A 17,682-nucleotide genomic window follows, 5' to 3' on the forward strand; every position below is an offset into this window, starting at 1 on the left:
AAGAACTAGAATTGTATGACCAGTGTTGCATGTTATGTTTGCATTCAAATTTTGATTTAAATCACTATTATATACACACCACAGTCTTGTATTAAATCTGAAGTGATCTTTATAAAACTACTGGTTTATAAAAACATCTGAGATGCAAACCCTCTTAACAAACCATAGACTAATGATCTTACATCACTGTGAAATGCTATTGTGTTGACTGCTTGTGTTTTAATGGAGGTCATCTGCTTTTCTTGCTTGCCAAGTCTAAAAAAGAAGTCGGTCTATGACATGAATGTGCTTTCTTGCAAGCAGATTTAATGACAATATGACATTATTTAATAATGTACATTAGATTTAGAAATGTAAATTTTCCCAGAACACCTAGAGAGAGAAGAACATAGTATTATAGTAAAAATCTGTATTAGTATTAATATGAAAATCAAAGCTGAAAATCAAAACTCACATTTAGTGTTCTTCCTTTGCTGCTGATGAATTAAGGAACAACTCAATGTATCTGTCCTCTGGGTTTGAAAAAGGAAAAAAGTCACTCAGACACTTTCTATTTTTCTCTAAATGCAGCTCATGTGAGAAAGAATTTAATTACTTTGTAATGTTTCACATAGCAAGTCCTACATATGGAGGAGGCCATGTTTAAAATAGATTTTCTGATACATCCAGGCCACTGGGTGTCAGTATAATGGCTGCTGCATACTGTGAAGAATAGTCACTGGAAACACGACATACAGCTGCCTCACGAGGACTCACGTATATACTCCTTGTCTTTGTCCATGGCTGCCACAGCATCATGGTGCGATGCAAAGTGAGCCTGTGCCTCTCCGCTCGTCCGCCCGTCAGGGCCAAACTCCATCAGTACCTTCACCGGTCTGATGGGGGAGAAGAACTGAGACAAAAGCCAGAAACAAAGTAAATGCTTTCTATATATATGTAATGCTAACATAATGCAATCCAAATTGCCAAGAATTAATAACATTTTTTCTAGAATTACAGAGGGCAGAATAATCTAAAGTGAATCCTTTTAAATAAATCTTACATTTACAATGTCTGCAGCTGTGGCTTGAAAAGGTAGGCCTCTCATATGGACACAATGTGAAGTCACAGAGAAACTGTTTGCTGTAAGGGAGAATAAAGAATTAACCATATTTGCATAATATTTAAAATAAATTCCTTAATTAGACTGAATTAGACTTAATTTCATAATATGCAAGGTGAGATGGAACTCACTCCTGTTTGGACGGGACGAAGTGACTGAAGAGTCTACTCGTGCACTGCCAGAACTGGCTAGAATCTCACTCTTCTTGCTAGGAAACACTTCTATGTACCTGCACAATCAGGAAGTTGAACATTTAGAAACACCTCACAGTAGGCTAAGAACGCATCATCATATATTTCACTATTAGTAACCTTTAGCAAATGGTCCGTTGTGACCATCGTTGTTCCCTGTTCAATCAACAGCAGTCCAAATTGTGCTTAAACACCCTCAGACCTCACTATGGCCTGGTTAGTTCCCTCAACTCTTAAGTAAGGGGCCTGACCTGTTCCCAATGAAATCTCTATTCCTCTGCAGGGCTTGATCCGCCATTTCCTGAGTGGCAAACTGCACGTAGGCCTCTCCTGAACTTCGACCTCGTCGGCCTGTCACCAGGGTGACCCCGTCTTTTACGATGTCCAGCCCTGAAATGGTTTGGTCAGCATGTACTGAATCCGAGGCATCGGAAAACAGGGCTGATTCGAAAGTCCTGAATCTGCAAGATCCTCACCCGAAAAGAACTGAATGACTTCCTTCTCTGTGCAGTGGAAGGGGAGACCACGGAGCAGAACCACTCCATCATTGCCCTTGTTTTCTTCTGCGCCCTTCAGCATAGCCTCTGCATCTTTGTTCGTCACCTCATACACTGCAGCCATGAAATGAAACGTCAGAGGAGAGGGAGGTGGAACAGTTGGTCAATTCAGATTCAGTAAAATGGGCCATCTTTTTTATTCTATGCTTTGGACTGAAAACAATTCATTCATTGCACCTGCCTTCTACATAACGGGGCCCGAGGTATTGCCTGTGTCTCTCCAAGGCCTTACTGACGTCCTCCTCGTGCTCCAGCTCAATGAATGCTTGCCCGTTTGGCTTTCCGTATCTGGTTGTCATTAGATGGATTCCTTTTACGCCCCCTCGAATCTGACATTCTGCATTAAGTCAAACATACATTACAAGGACAAACTTCATAATGTAAGAACATGATGTATTAAACTAACAAAAAAGGAAAAGAAAACCTTAAATTAAAGCAGCCAATATATACCTGAGAAAAACGTCATCAGGTCATCAGGACTGCATGACCATGGCAGACCTTTGACATGGATAATAAACACTTCCTTTGCGTTGAGCTCCTGAGAGGGAGTGTACTCGGGAAGAGGGGGGTACTCATCATCTTTGCATGGTGCCTACGACAAACAACATATTATGTTTGCATAGAACACTTAATATAGGTGCCACTGCATAGGATGGCGGGCTACCAACACAGCCAAATTCCATTATTTAAATTTAGCACAGATGTATCCATCTAACTTAACTTCTTATCTACGACAGTGCCAGTAGTTTCGTTTTCTAGTACCTCCCATGACACTTGCTAAATGACCTCGCGAGCATCCTTTCTTTAAACCTTGGGAGAGCAAGTTAGCTAACTTACGTTCATTTAACCAAATTAAAACCCACTTACATCTGTTGTCAAAGTTCTCAGAGGTAATGACCAGGTTACTCTGACTTTAAGACTTCGTACATTATTCGCTGACCAAGTAGGCCTTTCTTTTAGAAGTCCACAGTTTCCTGTAGCGCTACACATAGACAAATATTTGATTCTATTTTGCTCAAAGATCTTCTTAACGCATGAGGATTGTCTTCCCCCGACACAACGGATGAGTGAGGAGACAAACGCTGTCCTTGCATTTATAGCCATTATACTGAAAACAAAATTGCTATAGCTTTTCGGTGAGAAACAGTATTACGAAAAGAGTTAATGCACCTTATGCCGAAAACACGTTGACCTAAGTGAGTACAGAATAGGGTCACGACGCATGATTAGTGAAGTTGGTTGCAAGAAAATGCTTCAAAATACTAGTTCTTACAGTACTCTGTGTCACGAGTAAATTAACGAATTAATTCTCAAAACACAGAAAAGTAAAATTTAATTAAACAATGTAATCAAACATCTGGTTCGAAATAGATTACATTATCATAGAATCTCATGAAGAAAATTTCAGGGTGTCAGAAATGTAATTTTAGATTTGTTTGTATAAAGATTGCATTGTATAAATTACATATCGTTTATTACACAGTTTACATAAATTATATTAGGTATGAATGGTTTTGTAAACAATAAGCACATAAAACAAAGTATATTTCCAGAATAATGTAAATGTGTGTTGTAATCTAGTTATTAATGTCTTATTGTGCTTCAATTTATATATTATTAATTGTTATACCGTACACTTTACTTGAACCGTGTTCATATAATCTGATGCCCGGTAAGCTTTCAGTGCTGAAATCAACCAATGTGTTATTCATATTATGAATATGCATGATATTGGAATAAGATATCAGTCCTATTGATCAGCCATATGTTGTGTAAGTCCAGGGCAGATTATGCTGCCAAAAGAGCCATTATGGAATACCACTGCCAATAAGTGGTGTGCATGGTCTGTAATAATAGATGTAAAAGTAATGTCCACATAAATGCTCTGACTCAGTTTTAAAGACATCAAAATTTGACACATGTCAAAGTTACTCAGATCCAAGTACTTGCTGTTCCAAGCACGTTTGTAATGATATGATTTGTGTTACTGTAGTTTAAATTTTATGTCCGATAAATGCATGTAGAGTGCAAATCAATTCAACTACATACACGCTTACACGCTTGTTCTTAGTTCACGTGCTTTTTATTACTTTTATTTTGAAAACAAAAACAACAAACCCGTAACTAGTTCCGTTTTCTGACGCTACTGTCGTTCGTGGCTTCACGCACATTCGCTAAAACAGTTTTATGGTGTGACCTGCTAGTTATTATATGCACGAAAGTAATCTTTGTTTTTATTATGAAATGTGCACATTTTAGAATTGATTATAAAACCGGCTGCGTAAGCAATGCAATTTTACCAACATTGCCACCAGAAATAATTAATAGCATTAATTGAAACGTTTAAATTCTCGTTTCTCTATGAAATCTCGCGACAACGTGGTGATATCGGGACTTTGAGTAGCAAGGAGAAGTTTTGTTGCCCACACGGAATAGCTGCTGGATTAGTGTCCATGTTTGGAAACATCACCCTATAATATTTTGTATTTTGAGCCTTTCTGGTTGTAAGCACGGATATATTTTTGGCACCGTAATTTGATAACCTCAGTGATAGATATGAGCTTTCTATTGTAAGTATGGGGCGTGTATTTGTTTTTATTTTTCCCCTTTACGCTACTGCTAGTTACTGGGCACTCGTACAGAAATACTGCTGGTTAGCTGCTCGACTCCCACTGTACAGAGACTGTGTGTTCTGGTGGAGACTGGCCATGTAACCTCAAAAGTGCTGATGTGAATACATTATCTATTTATTATTTTCATCTGCGATATGTAATCGTCGCTCGCTAATACTAAACAAATGCTTATATCTGAACTTTGTAGCTCTGTCCGATAATTCAGCCAATCTAGCGAACTGTCGTGGTTGATCCAGGAAGACGTGATCAAATGATTTTCGCGTTTAAAGTAATCTAGCTGGCTACTAAGATGTCAAACGCCGAATTTAAGCATCCCTGGCAGCTAGGTTAGCTAGCCTGTTCTCCTGGGTGGCTGCTTCCTGTGTGGTGGTGTTGCTATAGTGGGCCATATCTGATGTTGGTGACCCATCCTCCAGTAAACCTAATGTTGGAGTAGCTGACTGCCATGTGGTAGTGTTCAGTATTTTCACAGTCTGATATGGTATGTCTGATATGACTACGCTTTGTGCTAACCTAGTGGTTTACAAGAATCAGCCACAATTCATAGGCCTAGCTGATGGAAGACGGTTTGGTCAATTTTGTTAGTACTACTAGTACCACTGCACCACTAACTAGGAGTCCAAACAACCCCTCCACTAATGACTACTAGTATCATTTGTCAATTAAGATGTTGAATAAATGTTGAGTCTAGTATTGGGTGGAGATGAAATGTATGGAAATGTGTTCGTATTTGCTTCTGTTTTTCAGTAACCTAGATAGGAAGCATGCTCTCATGTGTCTTACTAAGCTTACTGTTTTTGTACTCAGGTCCTTTCTCTCTTCTGCTCTTTTTAGTGTGTAAGATTTAACTATGTCGTGAGTCAGGCCTTGTTTTTTAAAACAGTATGTGTCTGCATCCGTGTGCCTAAAGTTTCCTTCAAGTGACAATATTATTTAATGAAACCTTCATTGTAATTGAATTTGCCTGTTACATTGCGTACAGTTGGGCCGTATGCTGTTTTTAGGTTCCCCTGTGATGTATGTAGCCCGCATTGAGTAGTTGGGTCAGAAGCACACTAAGAAAGACCAAACAGTATTTCAGGATAAAGAAAGTTTTTGCAATTTGTGGCAATTTCCTCTATGACCTCGCTTTTGTTTTATGGAACTGCAGTTTCTCATCCAGCTATTACACACCGTTCTTAGGGCATGTTGCAAGTCACTTGTCTTGTGAAATTGTGAGGTCCGTCATAAGTAATCAGTTCACCTTCACAGCACATGTGACTACATCTCACTTGTAGTGCAAGAAATATTTTGCCATGTAGATGCTCAGTTTAGTATTTACCTACACAGAAGGCCTTCACCGCAGATCCTGTCATTGTTCTTTGATCAGTTGTTTCCAAGCTTTTAAAACATTTTCTCTGAGATGGACAAGTGAGATGCTTCACTTTACAGCCAATTTCAGGACTCTTCTGGACTACATTTTATGTGGTTGTCTGTCTGCTTTCACACCCAAACAACTGAGCAATGAGTCATTTGACAGCACTCGCCATCAAAAGGTCTTGCCTTCAAAAGCCACGCCCAGCTGTATGTAGGCAGGGACCATGGTGTCTGATATCAGTAGCGTTTGGTGCTGAGAGAATGCAGCCAAATGTTAAGCACTGGTCTGCTTGTAATTTCACGCTGAATACAAACTGGATTTGGCACTTGTTTCATTTCAGCCTCAATTCCTAATAATAATAAATAATTTACAAAGCTCCTTTAATACATTGATAGTGAAGCTCAAATAGTTTTACAGTACAAAAGAATACACAATGAAGTAAATAAGGGTCATTAAGAAATTGACAAATAATGAATAATGCAACACTTTATTGACAATTCTCGCTATTTTATTTTTAGCAGGTTATCATCCGAGTATGTGATTCAATTGCCACTTGTACACACCCTTCTTTCGGTTACTGGGACTGCATATTTGGGCTTAGACATGTTGCATAGCCTGTAGCAGTCCTGTAACCAGGGAGACTTTGGGCTAGTGGTATGTGCAGTCCAGTGAGTGCTTGCTTGTCTGTGAGTGACCAAAAGAGCCCGTCTTCTCTATTGTGTGGGATGTTAAATGCAGAGGGCCAAACTCTGTAACTTGCCAGAAGCCATGAATTCATAGCAATAGGCTATCATCCCCTTCGGAATATTTTTCAAAGCAGAAAAGAGGACCTTAATTGTGTATGTCATTACTATGACATTTTTAGACTGGTTCTTAAAAGGTTCACAAAGGGGAAAATGGCACTACTACTAATGAATCAAAGTGAAGGCCTCCAGGTCTCCTAACCCTTACTGGACTCTTGTTTGATTTTATTTATATGTTTCTGCTCAAGGACCCCCACAGATGGGCCAATCAAGTGTCTCCATATCAGAAGACCTCGGATGAGACCACTTGGTGGTTTCATTCAGTTGTAGCAGAAGAGGTCATGCTGCATTGATACTTTTTAGCTGTCTGTGCTCTGTGTTCTCTGCAGCCTGGTCAGATAATGCTGCACTTAGCCACCTTAAGTCTGAAGGTCTGTATTTGAAGCTGTCCTAAGAGGCTTGTTGGGTTTCAGGTCCAAAAAAGTAGATCCTGCATCAGAGGAGGCTTCAATGAATTTGTAGCAACACAAAAAGGGCCACCCAGCTGGAAATGGTGTTCTCATTGTCATTTCTGCTTCATTGTCCACATTTGTGCAGTGGGAGCCGCTCATCGAAGACGTTCAAGCCAAAGAAGAACATTCCGGAGGGCTCGCACCAGTACGAGCTGCTAAAGCATGCTGAAGCCACGCTGGGCAGTGGGAATCTGCGCATGGCCGTCATGCTGCCAGATGGAGAGGACCTCAATGAATGGGTGGCAGTCAACAGTAAGCCATGCGTGAGCTCGCCCGTGTGCCGGGCCCATGTGTGCTGGGCCCAGGGTTCCCTCACTCCCTCAGAATACTCAGAATATAATATTTTTGGTAACTGTAGCCATATATATTTTTGCAACCTTTATGAAGTTGCTCATGCAAGCAGTTATGAGGAAGAGAAGCAGCATAATACAGTTTTACATCTGATGATGAAACTGCAAAGCTCAAATAGTCAGGCAGCACTTTGTGAACACAGTGTCTGGCTCAAGGTTGCATCACCTTATTTTCGACTTGGCTTCCAAAATGCAGGTCACATTTTTATTGTAAAACACAGCAGACACGTGCTTCCACATGTGCATGGAATTCTCTTCAGCATCAGTTGTTGGTAAAATTGCACAGGAACTTGCTGGCCACTAATCTGTATCCCTCTTCACCCTTTGGGTGGGTTTTATGGGTTTATTAGCAGCTATGGGTTTATTAGCAGCTGTGAGCATGTATGGTGGCGTGGGTCATTGTGCCTTTTTATATGGATTTTCAGCTTCATTTGATGTTCCATGCAGTTCTGGTGCTGATTGGGCCATTTATACTAGACACTCAGCTTAAGGTAGACATGGGGATCCCAGCATGTACTCTGACCTGAAACAATACATCTACAAAGTGCACCCCCTCCACACATACACACAAAACCAGCGTTGTGTTGCATCCTAGTTCTATTGTGTAGTTGTTCTAGCCACTCTCTTTCTCGCTATACATATCTGCATAGCGTTGGCCTGTTTCTTGAGTGCCTCCCATTTTGTAAACTAATTATCCCCAAGGCGTTTACTCAGCTCTGTTTCCTTTGGCTACAGCCTATTTTTAACAATGGGGATATAGAAGTGGAGGTAGGACTGCAGCCTGTGTCACCCTCAGGGAAGGGTGGTTTGTGGTGGCTCAGCTTTGTTTCCGATGCCCAAGGTGCAATATTGTAACTAATTGTAACCAGGACCACCAGCAGGTGGGTGTGTCCTCTTGCCCAACAGCCCAGTCAGCTTGAAAGAGATTTGCAGAAAATAATACAAGATCGACTTGCCCAAACATGAGAAATTCCCTCTTTAGAGTTCAGGTGCTGAAATGCAGGTGTGTTCTAGACTCACGTTTGTACAACCTCGAGAACAATGAGTCAGTATAGTCAGTATGGCGATTGATGCATCGACTCTATTGAAACATGACCTCAAGGAACACTTTGTTCTTTCACTTTATATTGTAATCACTAGATTTGAACATCTTTGATATTTTTTTTACCCTTTATTATATCAACTCAAGGGGAGTGAAACAGCCTCGAGGGCAGGCAGGAGTAGAGACGCCCCTCCCTTTACTGAGTTCTGCCATTGCTGCTGAAAGTGAATAATTACAGATAATTGTTCTGTGTAATTACTTTTTTTGCTCTGAACTGTTCCCCCCAGCTGTGGACTTCTTTAACCAGATCAATATGCTGTATGGAACCATCACTGATTTCTGCACAGAGGAAAGCTGCCCTCTCATGTCTGCTGGACCCAAGTAAGCGGTGGCTCTTCTCCCTTTTTTCCTTTAGAAAAATGAGTCCTTGTATATGGAATGCTGGATATGGAATATGGAACTTTATCCTGTAATTGTGTTGAATGTTCAAAATGATCCCAGATCAGTAGTTCTGTAGCAATGAATACATAAATGCTCTGTGGAGAATGTTTTATAAATTTTTGCTTTGTCATGCTTGAACTGTTACAGGTATGAATATCACTGGGCTGATGGAACCAACATTAAAAAGCCAATCAAATGCTCGGCTCCCAAATACATTGATTACCTGATGACGTGGGTTCAGGACCAGCTTGATGATGAAACACTATTCCCCTCCAAAATAGGTAGAATCTCCTCCTTTCCTAAATGATTGACAGGTATGACGTGTCATTAAAGGCCAGTGTCTTCCTTGTACTCTGTTCTGTCAGGTGTCCCCTTCCCAAAGAACTTCATGTCGGTGGCCAAGACCATCCTGAAGCGGCTGTTCCGGGTCTACGCCCACATCTACCATCAGCACTTTGACTCTGTCATCCAGCTACAGGAGGAGGCTCACCTCAACACCTCCTTCAAACACTTCATCTTCTTCGTACAGGTGCGTGCCTGGTTCTGCTAGTACGAATGAAGGCTTAATAAAGCTGCGGCGGGGGGCTGCGGCGAACGCATTTGGGCGTCTGCTACCTGTTTGTTGTTGCCATAAAGGCAATCCCCGGCATCGTCTTGAGATCGAAATGCGCGATTTCAAAATAAGAGCAGTTAGCGCGATTGAAAAAAAAAATTCCTAAAAAAAAACACTTTTCAAAACAGCTCGTGGGCGGCTCGTGGGCCGCTATTTGAGTATGGGGGATCTACATTTTTTTATTCCTACGATATGCTCCTTTTGTGTTTTGTTGCAGGAATTCAACTTGATTGACAGGAAAGAGCTGGCACCTCTTCAGGAGCTGATCGAAAAGCTGACGTCTAAGGACAGATAAAAAGAAATTGAGTGTATTTCACCTAGCATCAGGATTTTTCTCATTTCTGTGCACAAGCAGCCTGTCTTTGTCCTCTCCAATATTTAACCGTTTTTCAGGACCGGCTCCTGAAACAGCGGGAAAACAGCTGCCTCTTCACCAAACAGGTCCTCTAGCATTTTCGCATGTGGTTCTCCACAGTTTTAACTAGGGCACTGAGTACTATTTGTGTTGCCGTTGTGACATTTTCTCTCAAAGCTGACCATATCTTCGGAAGTGCCTGAAGTACGTCCACTTGCAAATTATAAAAGTTCCACTGTAGTTAAATGGCAGTCTTCATCACTGCTAACATGCTACTAACTAAGGTCTTGTTTGTAGTTGTTGCTGGGGGGGGGGGGGGGGGGGGGGGGGGTGTTTGTGACTTGCTGAATATGGAAAAGATAGGCCGGATAGACTAAACAAAGCATGTAGACACTTTCATGAGACATTTAAAATTAGTCACTTTCTACAGTATAGTTTAGCATTTACAGGCACTGATCCTGAGGTCTGATCATTTCTTAGAATATTCCCATTATTCAATCACAGGTAAACCTTTTTTTTTGTCTTTGTCATACCCCCCCCCACCCCCCCCATTGAACCCTGTATCATTTCTTCTAGTCATTGAGGTGCTGCACAAAAACAAATCTAATTTGCACTGGGCCTCTTATTGCCTAACACGACCTTTATACCAGTAGAGTTATATGAACAGTTAAATATATTGATTAATTTGAATTTACATATAGGCTCTACTTAAAGCTAAAGGTGGGTGGGGCCTGAAGTAATAAGCTTACTATGCAATGTCCTCTTTTTTTTCTATCTTTTTATTTTGCCTCGTTGACCAGGCTTGTAGACCCCAAGTTGTTTTGGCACTGAAAATGCAGCTAGTGCCAATATTCTAACCACTACGGGTTTGTTGTGTAAGTGAAACCAATGGAGCAGCAGACAGTAACAAAGAGAACATAACTTTCCTCATTACCTGATTTGCCAGTGTGTTTTCGTTTTTGTTTGTTTCCCCCCTGCAAATTGGTTGTGTGGTGACATCTACCATCAAAATTGTGGGAACACAGATTTAAAGCAGAGAAATACATAAATGGAATATATGTGTAAACATTTTAAACATAAATCATATGAATATCTTGATTTTACTTAGCTGGTTTTTGTTGTCTGCACTTTGAATTAGCATTTTAAGAGGTTGTGTTCCACTAAAGCTACCTCTTCTAAGATTTGTGTTAATGATGCTTTGTTGCAAAATTAAGATTTTATCAGTTTATGTAAAGTATATCTCTACTGCAATATAGAGAATAGTTTATTTGATTTGGTTTCACTTCATGAATGTCAATTTCTATGAATGTTAACCAGTGGATAGGACTTTGTGATGGTTCTAATTGCTTGACCTTTTCACAAGACCTTGTTTTAAAACAATATAAAGAGATCCTGTCAGCATTGATCGAATACACTATTTCTTTTTTGGATGAGAAACTTGTAAATACTGTACACAGATTAGATAAACAGTGGGAATAAGATGAAATGCTTAACTTGCAGGACTTTTTGTGGTACAATATTGAATGCTGTTTATAGTCTAATAAAATTGGTTTGACCAAGACACTCCCCCTTTTATTTGAGATTTATTTGTATACCATTTTTGTACCATGATCAAGTATTCCAGCCTCACATTTTGGTAAAAAGTTTTAAATGTCCCCTGTGAGAGCTTCAGCACTTGCCATTGTTTTCAAAGGGTCACCACTTGATAATGAATCCCATGTTGAATGGTGGAGCAGCATTTCTGCTGTGTTGAACCCAACAGTGCCTACTGCCTGTGCCGAAGCCCACCTTTCCAAGGCTGGTGCTGAAAGATGAAGGCCAGTAGGTGATGTCTGCTGGGCTTTACCCTGTGGGCAGCTGCTACTGTCCTTTACTACAGTGGCTCCACACGTGACCTCCTGCTGGACAGCTGAGCCTGCAAACCACACTCCCTTTCTGTCTTGCAATGATGACCTATTTGAAGGCTGTGGTCACCTTTCCAAAGGTTCACGGCACCGAGTGTTCAGTGTCTCTAATGCTCACGAACCATATGTGACTAACTAATGAAATATGTTACTTATTTAAATCACAGGCTGTACACCCCAGAAAGGAGTGTGTCAGTCTGATTTCAGTCCCACCCTTCAGGAGGTGGTTCCTCATCTTGAGTTGGGTTTGGAGAATACCATTTGAATTTGCTGCACTTGGTTTGTCCTTTGGGATAATTAGCGTTGTGGTAAGCATTTCCTGCTGTGCATGCAGACATATGACCTCCAGTCTGGGCATTCTAGATTGGCCTAATTCAGTCCTCGCTGGCTTTTAAAATACCAGCCAACAGTTTATTAAGCACACTTCTCACAATGAGTGTGTTTACATGTAATAGTATAATGAGGTGAGTTCCTTATTTGATTATTGCTGTCATGAATCTTGTTGTGAATTATACAGATATGATAGAGATTTCTACTTGCATGGATACATAGCTGCAAATCTACCCATTTTAAATGCCTAAAACATCCAGTTAGCATCTGTACAGTTCAAAAAGACCATTAAAGAAAGGTCAGTGGAGTCATTCTACAGTCAGTTCTCTAGGACGTGGGTTGACCTACAAAATAGGTACTGCAAATTTAAGCTGCCTCACAACTTATCCATGGTAGGTGTTCCAAGGACCTGGGATGTGTATATTCAGAACATCAAGCCATCCTACATCACAAGCATGGCATAAAGGAAACTGAAAGCATTCACTGTCTTCAAGGTCACAAGTAGAGCCTTTCAGGCATACCAGTGACTGGCTTCACTGTACCGACAGCACAAGCCCAGCAGGTGGCGACCTGATGAATGTCAATTCGCAGCTTCACACGTCTAAGTGTGCACTGCTGGTCTTCCCTGGCGGAGCAGAACAGACTCCCTGCAGCTTGGTAAATGCTTTTGCACTTGTTTTAGATATCAATGAACCTCATGACCCATGAGTCAACGTTTTCTTTTCTTGATTGATTTTTACTGTAGTCCAGAAATGTGTATATTTAGAGAAGCAGGTCTTTATTCATATTTCAAATACAGTATAATATTTGCAATCTTGATGGATAGCAGTTACAATTACTTTTAGTAAATTAGTTAAAAAAAATGTTGGTGTATATGGCAAACAACAATTTTACTTTGGCCACATGAGGGCATCAGTTCGTCCTAAATAACTCAACAGTCCAACTTAAAATATAACAATATGAGAACAACAAATATTTATAGTGAAAAATTATTTTGAAATCCTAAAAAATGCCTATGTATATCTTTAACACCTGGTATTAAAGGTGTTCATAGTTTTCATTTGCTGGAAATAATTTTTTAACAAGCATGTTAAATAAGTATGAACTGGCATCCAGATGCTTTTATGGACCATTCTATAGTCTATGAATGTATGTGCATGTGTTGTTTCTAGCTCCTAAACCATGCCTTCTACAGCACTTAATTTTCTGGATCAGGTGAGCTGTGTACTAGCTGAGAGGATTTGAATTAAGAGCCTGTAGGGCTGGTCAGCTCTACCTGATATTTGGCTGATGACTTGAATTCCCACCCTTTACTAAAGCTGAGCCACCCATTTCTGTTGGGGGTGGTGAGTGGGTGGTGGTTTGGTGCTTGGGTAATGCTTGGTTCTGATTCTTTTGCTTCATAATGTTCTCTGCTTTGCCCTGAGCTTTGGAATGTACCCGTGGTGTTTCCCATGGCTTTGAACGTGACAGGGAACGGTCTAACAGGCCCTTACTCTTCTTCCTCGTCTTTGCTTCAAAGATCACCAGCTGTGAAATGTTATGAAAAACGTCTCCCTATGGACCTTCCTCGAGGCACTGGGGTGACGGAAATAGTCCTGAGAAGACAGGTGTTTTAGCAGTGGGGGGTAGGCGGTCTAGGGAGTCATACAGAAAGAAATGTTTGGTGTTCAATGCCAAGTGTTTATCTTCTTAACTTTTGCAGATTGCATATTTGCACACATAGACACTCTTTAGCTTTTCCTTTTCTCATAACCCTGTCCAAATCCTAAATTTATTGCTCTAATCAGGTGTCTTTGCAGCATCTAATGGAGACCTCTTAGAACTTGGCTGTCTCATCTTTCAAGTAATGTTTTAACTTGGTGTAGGCAAGTACTAAGTATAGGCTGAATGGGGAATCAGCTGAGGAGTCACAGGCCCTAGTGTGGGATAACAGTGACCTTCAAGGTAATGGTTGATTACCAATTACTACATCACAGGATCTGCTAAACTGTCAATGCAGAAATTTGTGAGTGTGAGTTAACCTTGGCCAAAACCTTGGCCATTTGTTCGCCCATGGTCCCACAATCTAGAATTTTTCACAGGAACCGTGCTGGTACATGCGTCACTGGTCGAATATTGACTGATACTGCAGAAAGCATGTCAATTTGCTGCCCTTGGTGTTTGACTCAAAACTACTTTACCATTATTAGACATTTTAATTTTTAACACAGTATTCCATTACCTTGTTTCTAGTAACTTCGGAAACAACCACTCCAACTGAATCCGCTGAGTCCAATTTTGCTGAGATACAGGGTCTGATTGTTCTTGTACTGTTGAGGTGCAGAATGTGATTGTTCTTGTACTGCTGAGGTACAGGATGTGATTGTTCTTGTTCTGTTGAGGTACAGGATGTGATTGTTCTTGTACTTTTGAGGTGTGATTGTTCTTGTACTGTTGAGGTACAGGATGTGATTGTTCTTGTTCTGTTGAGGTACAGGATGTGATTGTTCTTGTTCTGTTGTGGTACAGGTTCTGATTGATCTTGTTGTGGTTGCTTTAAGTCATTGATCAGCATGGTAAAGGCTGAGACATAAATGTTCTACGGAACATCTCTATTGAGGAAAAGTGTTGCTTTAGATTTATTTCTGTGCTTCTTTCCTTGTTTCTAAACATTGCTGTTGATGTATGCTGTGAAAATCTGGTAGAAGGGATGATGAAGGGAGACTCCTCAGTTTTTGCTGACACCCCAGGTATACTGAACTGGACATTTGCTCAAAAGTCAAGCTCCAATGCAGACTGACCATAAGCTTTTCCTGGATCCTTAGCTCATGGAATGCGCACTGGGTTTCACAAAAAACCCAGAAATCCTCCAGCTTGCCAGTTGGGTTTTCCTTCTCACTGTCACCCCTGGCTTGCTCATTAGGGATCTGATCCTATGCATTGCTTTGTGACAACATTTGGTAAGAAACGCTATATAAATAAAATTGACTTTGACTTTGGTGTGGAAATCAAACTCTGATACTGGAAATCCTATAAACCTTTGGGCATCTTTTTCCTGCAGAGTCCAGTGGTGGCTTATTTAACACAACTCCAATCAGCACCTTGAACTGTACATGGAGATCTTAGGTATGTGTACAGGTGCTCGGCCATGCAATCTCATTTTCGTGAAGCTCCCGACACACAGTTCTTATGCTGTTGTTGCTTCCAGAAGCAGTTTGGAATTCATTTTGTGGCTGAGCTGTTGTTGCCACAAGATGCTACCACTTCCCAGTGAAACACCTGAGCTCAATAATTATGGGTGTCCACATAGCTTTGACCATACAGTATATTCAATCAAAACTAGGTGTTTTCCTCTTTAGCTTAGGCTGCCATTTTAATGATGCAAAAATAACTTTTGGTTGATAGGTTTCCATCTTGTTCAGTTGGTAAGTGCACTGAGGGCAAGACCAGCTGTCATCTGGTGTTCAAACATTTTGTTTTTTCATTTTGTTACTCCTCAGTGGCCACCTTCTCCCTCGTGACCTAGGGTACCATACATACATACTGTTGTGCTGGCTTCTAAACACTCTGTTGCCATTATTGAAGGAATGCCTTTTTAAGTAAAAAGGAGTAAGGTAGTGTGTAATTTATCAGTTACTGCTCGCTTGATTGATTGATTGATTGATTGATTGATTGATTGATTGATTGATTATGAAAGCCAGACAGACCTATTAGAGGCCCTTGCAGCATATGGGGGTATATGGATCTGTACACAATCATGCACCTGTAAACACAACATCCTGCTCAGTGTCTGCCAGACTTGCACAAAGCATATTGTCCATAGTCAACAGTGTCCTCTTGCACTAACAAATAAGTGAGAGTTCTTTATGGGGCAGGGAGCATATGTGGAGCCTATGGTTTAATGTCCATAATGGATTAGAGAAATGGTGTCTGAGCTGTTGGTAATGCTTTCGGTATGTTTGTTTGGAAATTGTGTATCTCACATCATTATCAACCTTTTAAAGGACAAACAGCACATGTTCCATCTGCTTACTGCACAACTGGATAGAGCACTTTGTTATGGAACACTACACTAACAGTAGTGAATAAAAGGTGGTAGTGAAGTTCACGCTAGTTTTCATTGTGTCTCATTCCCTAATTTGAATGCAATGTTCTAAGAAATATAAGCATTTTATATTTAAAAGTTATTATGATTCAATATTTAGAACTAACGTATGTTCAGAGCATCAAAACACCACTTTAGAACTAACATACGTTCAGAACATTATTACACCACTTTAGAACTAACGTATGCTCAGAACATTAAAACATCACTTTAGAACTAATATTAGTTCAGAACATTGAAACACCAGAACAAACCTTCATGGACATTTATGTTGATGCCACAAGAAGTAAGGTGGTTATAAGTTTATTCTAAAGTTTAGCTTATGTCATGTTACTTTTGAACATGTGTAGCACTGTTGTGAATTAATTAACATAAAATAGTTTTTGTAATTAATGTGATAAGAAATGGGTGAATTCATAAGCCATTGTTTGTTGCTTTAAAAATATTTAAACTGTGTCTGCACAGGTTCACTTATAGCTATACTTTAAAGTGATTATAATATGGATGATGTCAGTTATTTAATTTCAAATCCCAGTGGCCGACAGTAATATGAGCTTCAGATCCTAATTAAATGCAGCATTGACCTACTAATTATTTGTTTTTTTTAAACACACACACACACACACACACACACACACACACACACACACACACTTCCTCTATTTTGTTCTCTCACTTTCTTTCAGAAATAAACTAGAATAAGTATAATGTGCTGGTTTGACCACCAAATGTTTTATTATATCTGAATAGCTTACTTTAAACATAAACCAAAAATAAGATAAAACACAGGCTCAAAACAAAACACCAGTTTAAAAAGCAAATGCTTAATGCATTATGCCTGTTACATCAAACATAAAAAATCAAATAGTGCTCATAAAATGGTGGATATGATTGCCTATTAAATTATTAATTTCCTGTGGCTTTTATGGATTTGTGTTTATGAAGGCATGATGTTGTCATCTATGTGCTATTGTCACTGCACATATGGTGCATGTTCCCATGGGGAAGACAAGCCTAACGAATGGCTGACCTTCAGAGGGACCAACTCAACTCTCCCTGTGTGAATTAAACCTTGCCATATACTAGATTAGAGCAAGAAACCTGCTGAGATCAAGGCACAGATGTGCAAGAGCTGTATGTGTGTGTGTTTGTGTGTGTGTCTGTATATAGTGTAGGCTATATAGTGTATATGTGTATATTGTATACGTTTATTTTAGAATCCCCAGTCCATGTACAAAAATATCAACTTTAATTTTCCATTTGGTTGTAAAAATATGCATTGCATATCTAATAAAAGAAACGCCGCTGAAAGTGACGTCAGACCTATTGTTTTGTCAATAGGGGGCGCTGCCTCGTATGTGAAATGTAGGGACGATGAACAACGTGTAGCGCGTGTTACGTGTGTAGCGTAACCACGGCGAAATATGTAGCTCAGGATTTAATATAGACGGAAGTCAGTTTGGAA

At 40.1% G+C, this 17,682-nt stretch overlaps 2 protein-coding genes across 2 annotated transcripts; one reads left to right on the plus strand and one right to left on the minus strand.

Moving 5' to 3' along the window:
* Positions 1-286: 286 nt before the first annotated feature.
* On the minus strand, positions 287-3,057 carry grsf1 (G-rich RNA sequence binding factor 1). Its single transcript, XM_077000846.1, has 10 exons — positions 2,718-3,057; positions 2,301-2,442; positions 2,032-2,187; positions 1,770-1,904; positions 1,545-1,683; positions 1,234-1,331; positions 1,043-1,122; positions 757-892; positions 455-512; positions 287-372 (listed from the first exon to the last, which is right to left on the minus strand). Exons 1-9 carry the CDS (start codon positions 2,952-2,954, stop codon positions 457-459), a joined length of 1,179 nt encoding a protein of 392 aa, XP_076856961.1. The 5' UTR covers positions 2,955-3,057; the 3' UTR covers positions 287-372; positions 455-456.
* Positions 3,058-4,061: 1,004 nt separating this feature from the next.
* mob1ba (MOB kinase activator 1Ba) lies at positions 4,062-11,457 on the plus strand. Its single transcript, XM_077000847.1, has 6 exons — positions 4,062-4,420; positions 7,181-7,347; positions 8,775-8,868; positions 9,076-9,209; positions 9,294-9,457; positions 9,759-11,457. The coding sequence occupies exons 1-6, from the start codon at positions 4,407-4,409 to the stop codon at positions 9,834-9,836; spliced, it is 651 nt and encodes a 216-aa protein (XP_076856962.1). The 5' UTR covers positions 4,062-4,406; the 3' UTR covers positions 9,837-11,457.
* Positions 11,458-17,682: the final 6,225 nt, after the last annotated feature.

This window comes from Brachyhypopomus gauderio, chromosome 3 (assembly GCF_052324685.1).
Source record: "Brachyhypopomus gauderio isolate BG-103 chromosome 3, BGAUD_0.2, whole genome shotgun sequence".
Lineage (NCBI taxonomy): Eukaryota > Metazoa > Chordata > Actinopteri > Gymnotiformes > Hypopomidae > Brachyhypopomus > Brachyhypopomus gauderio.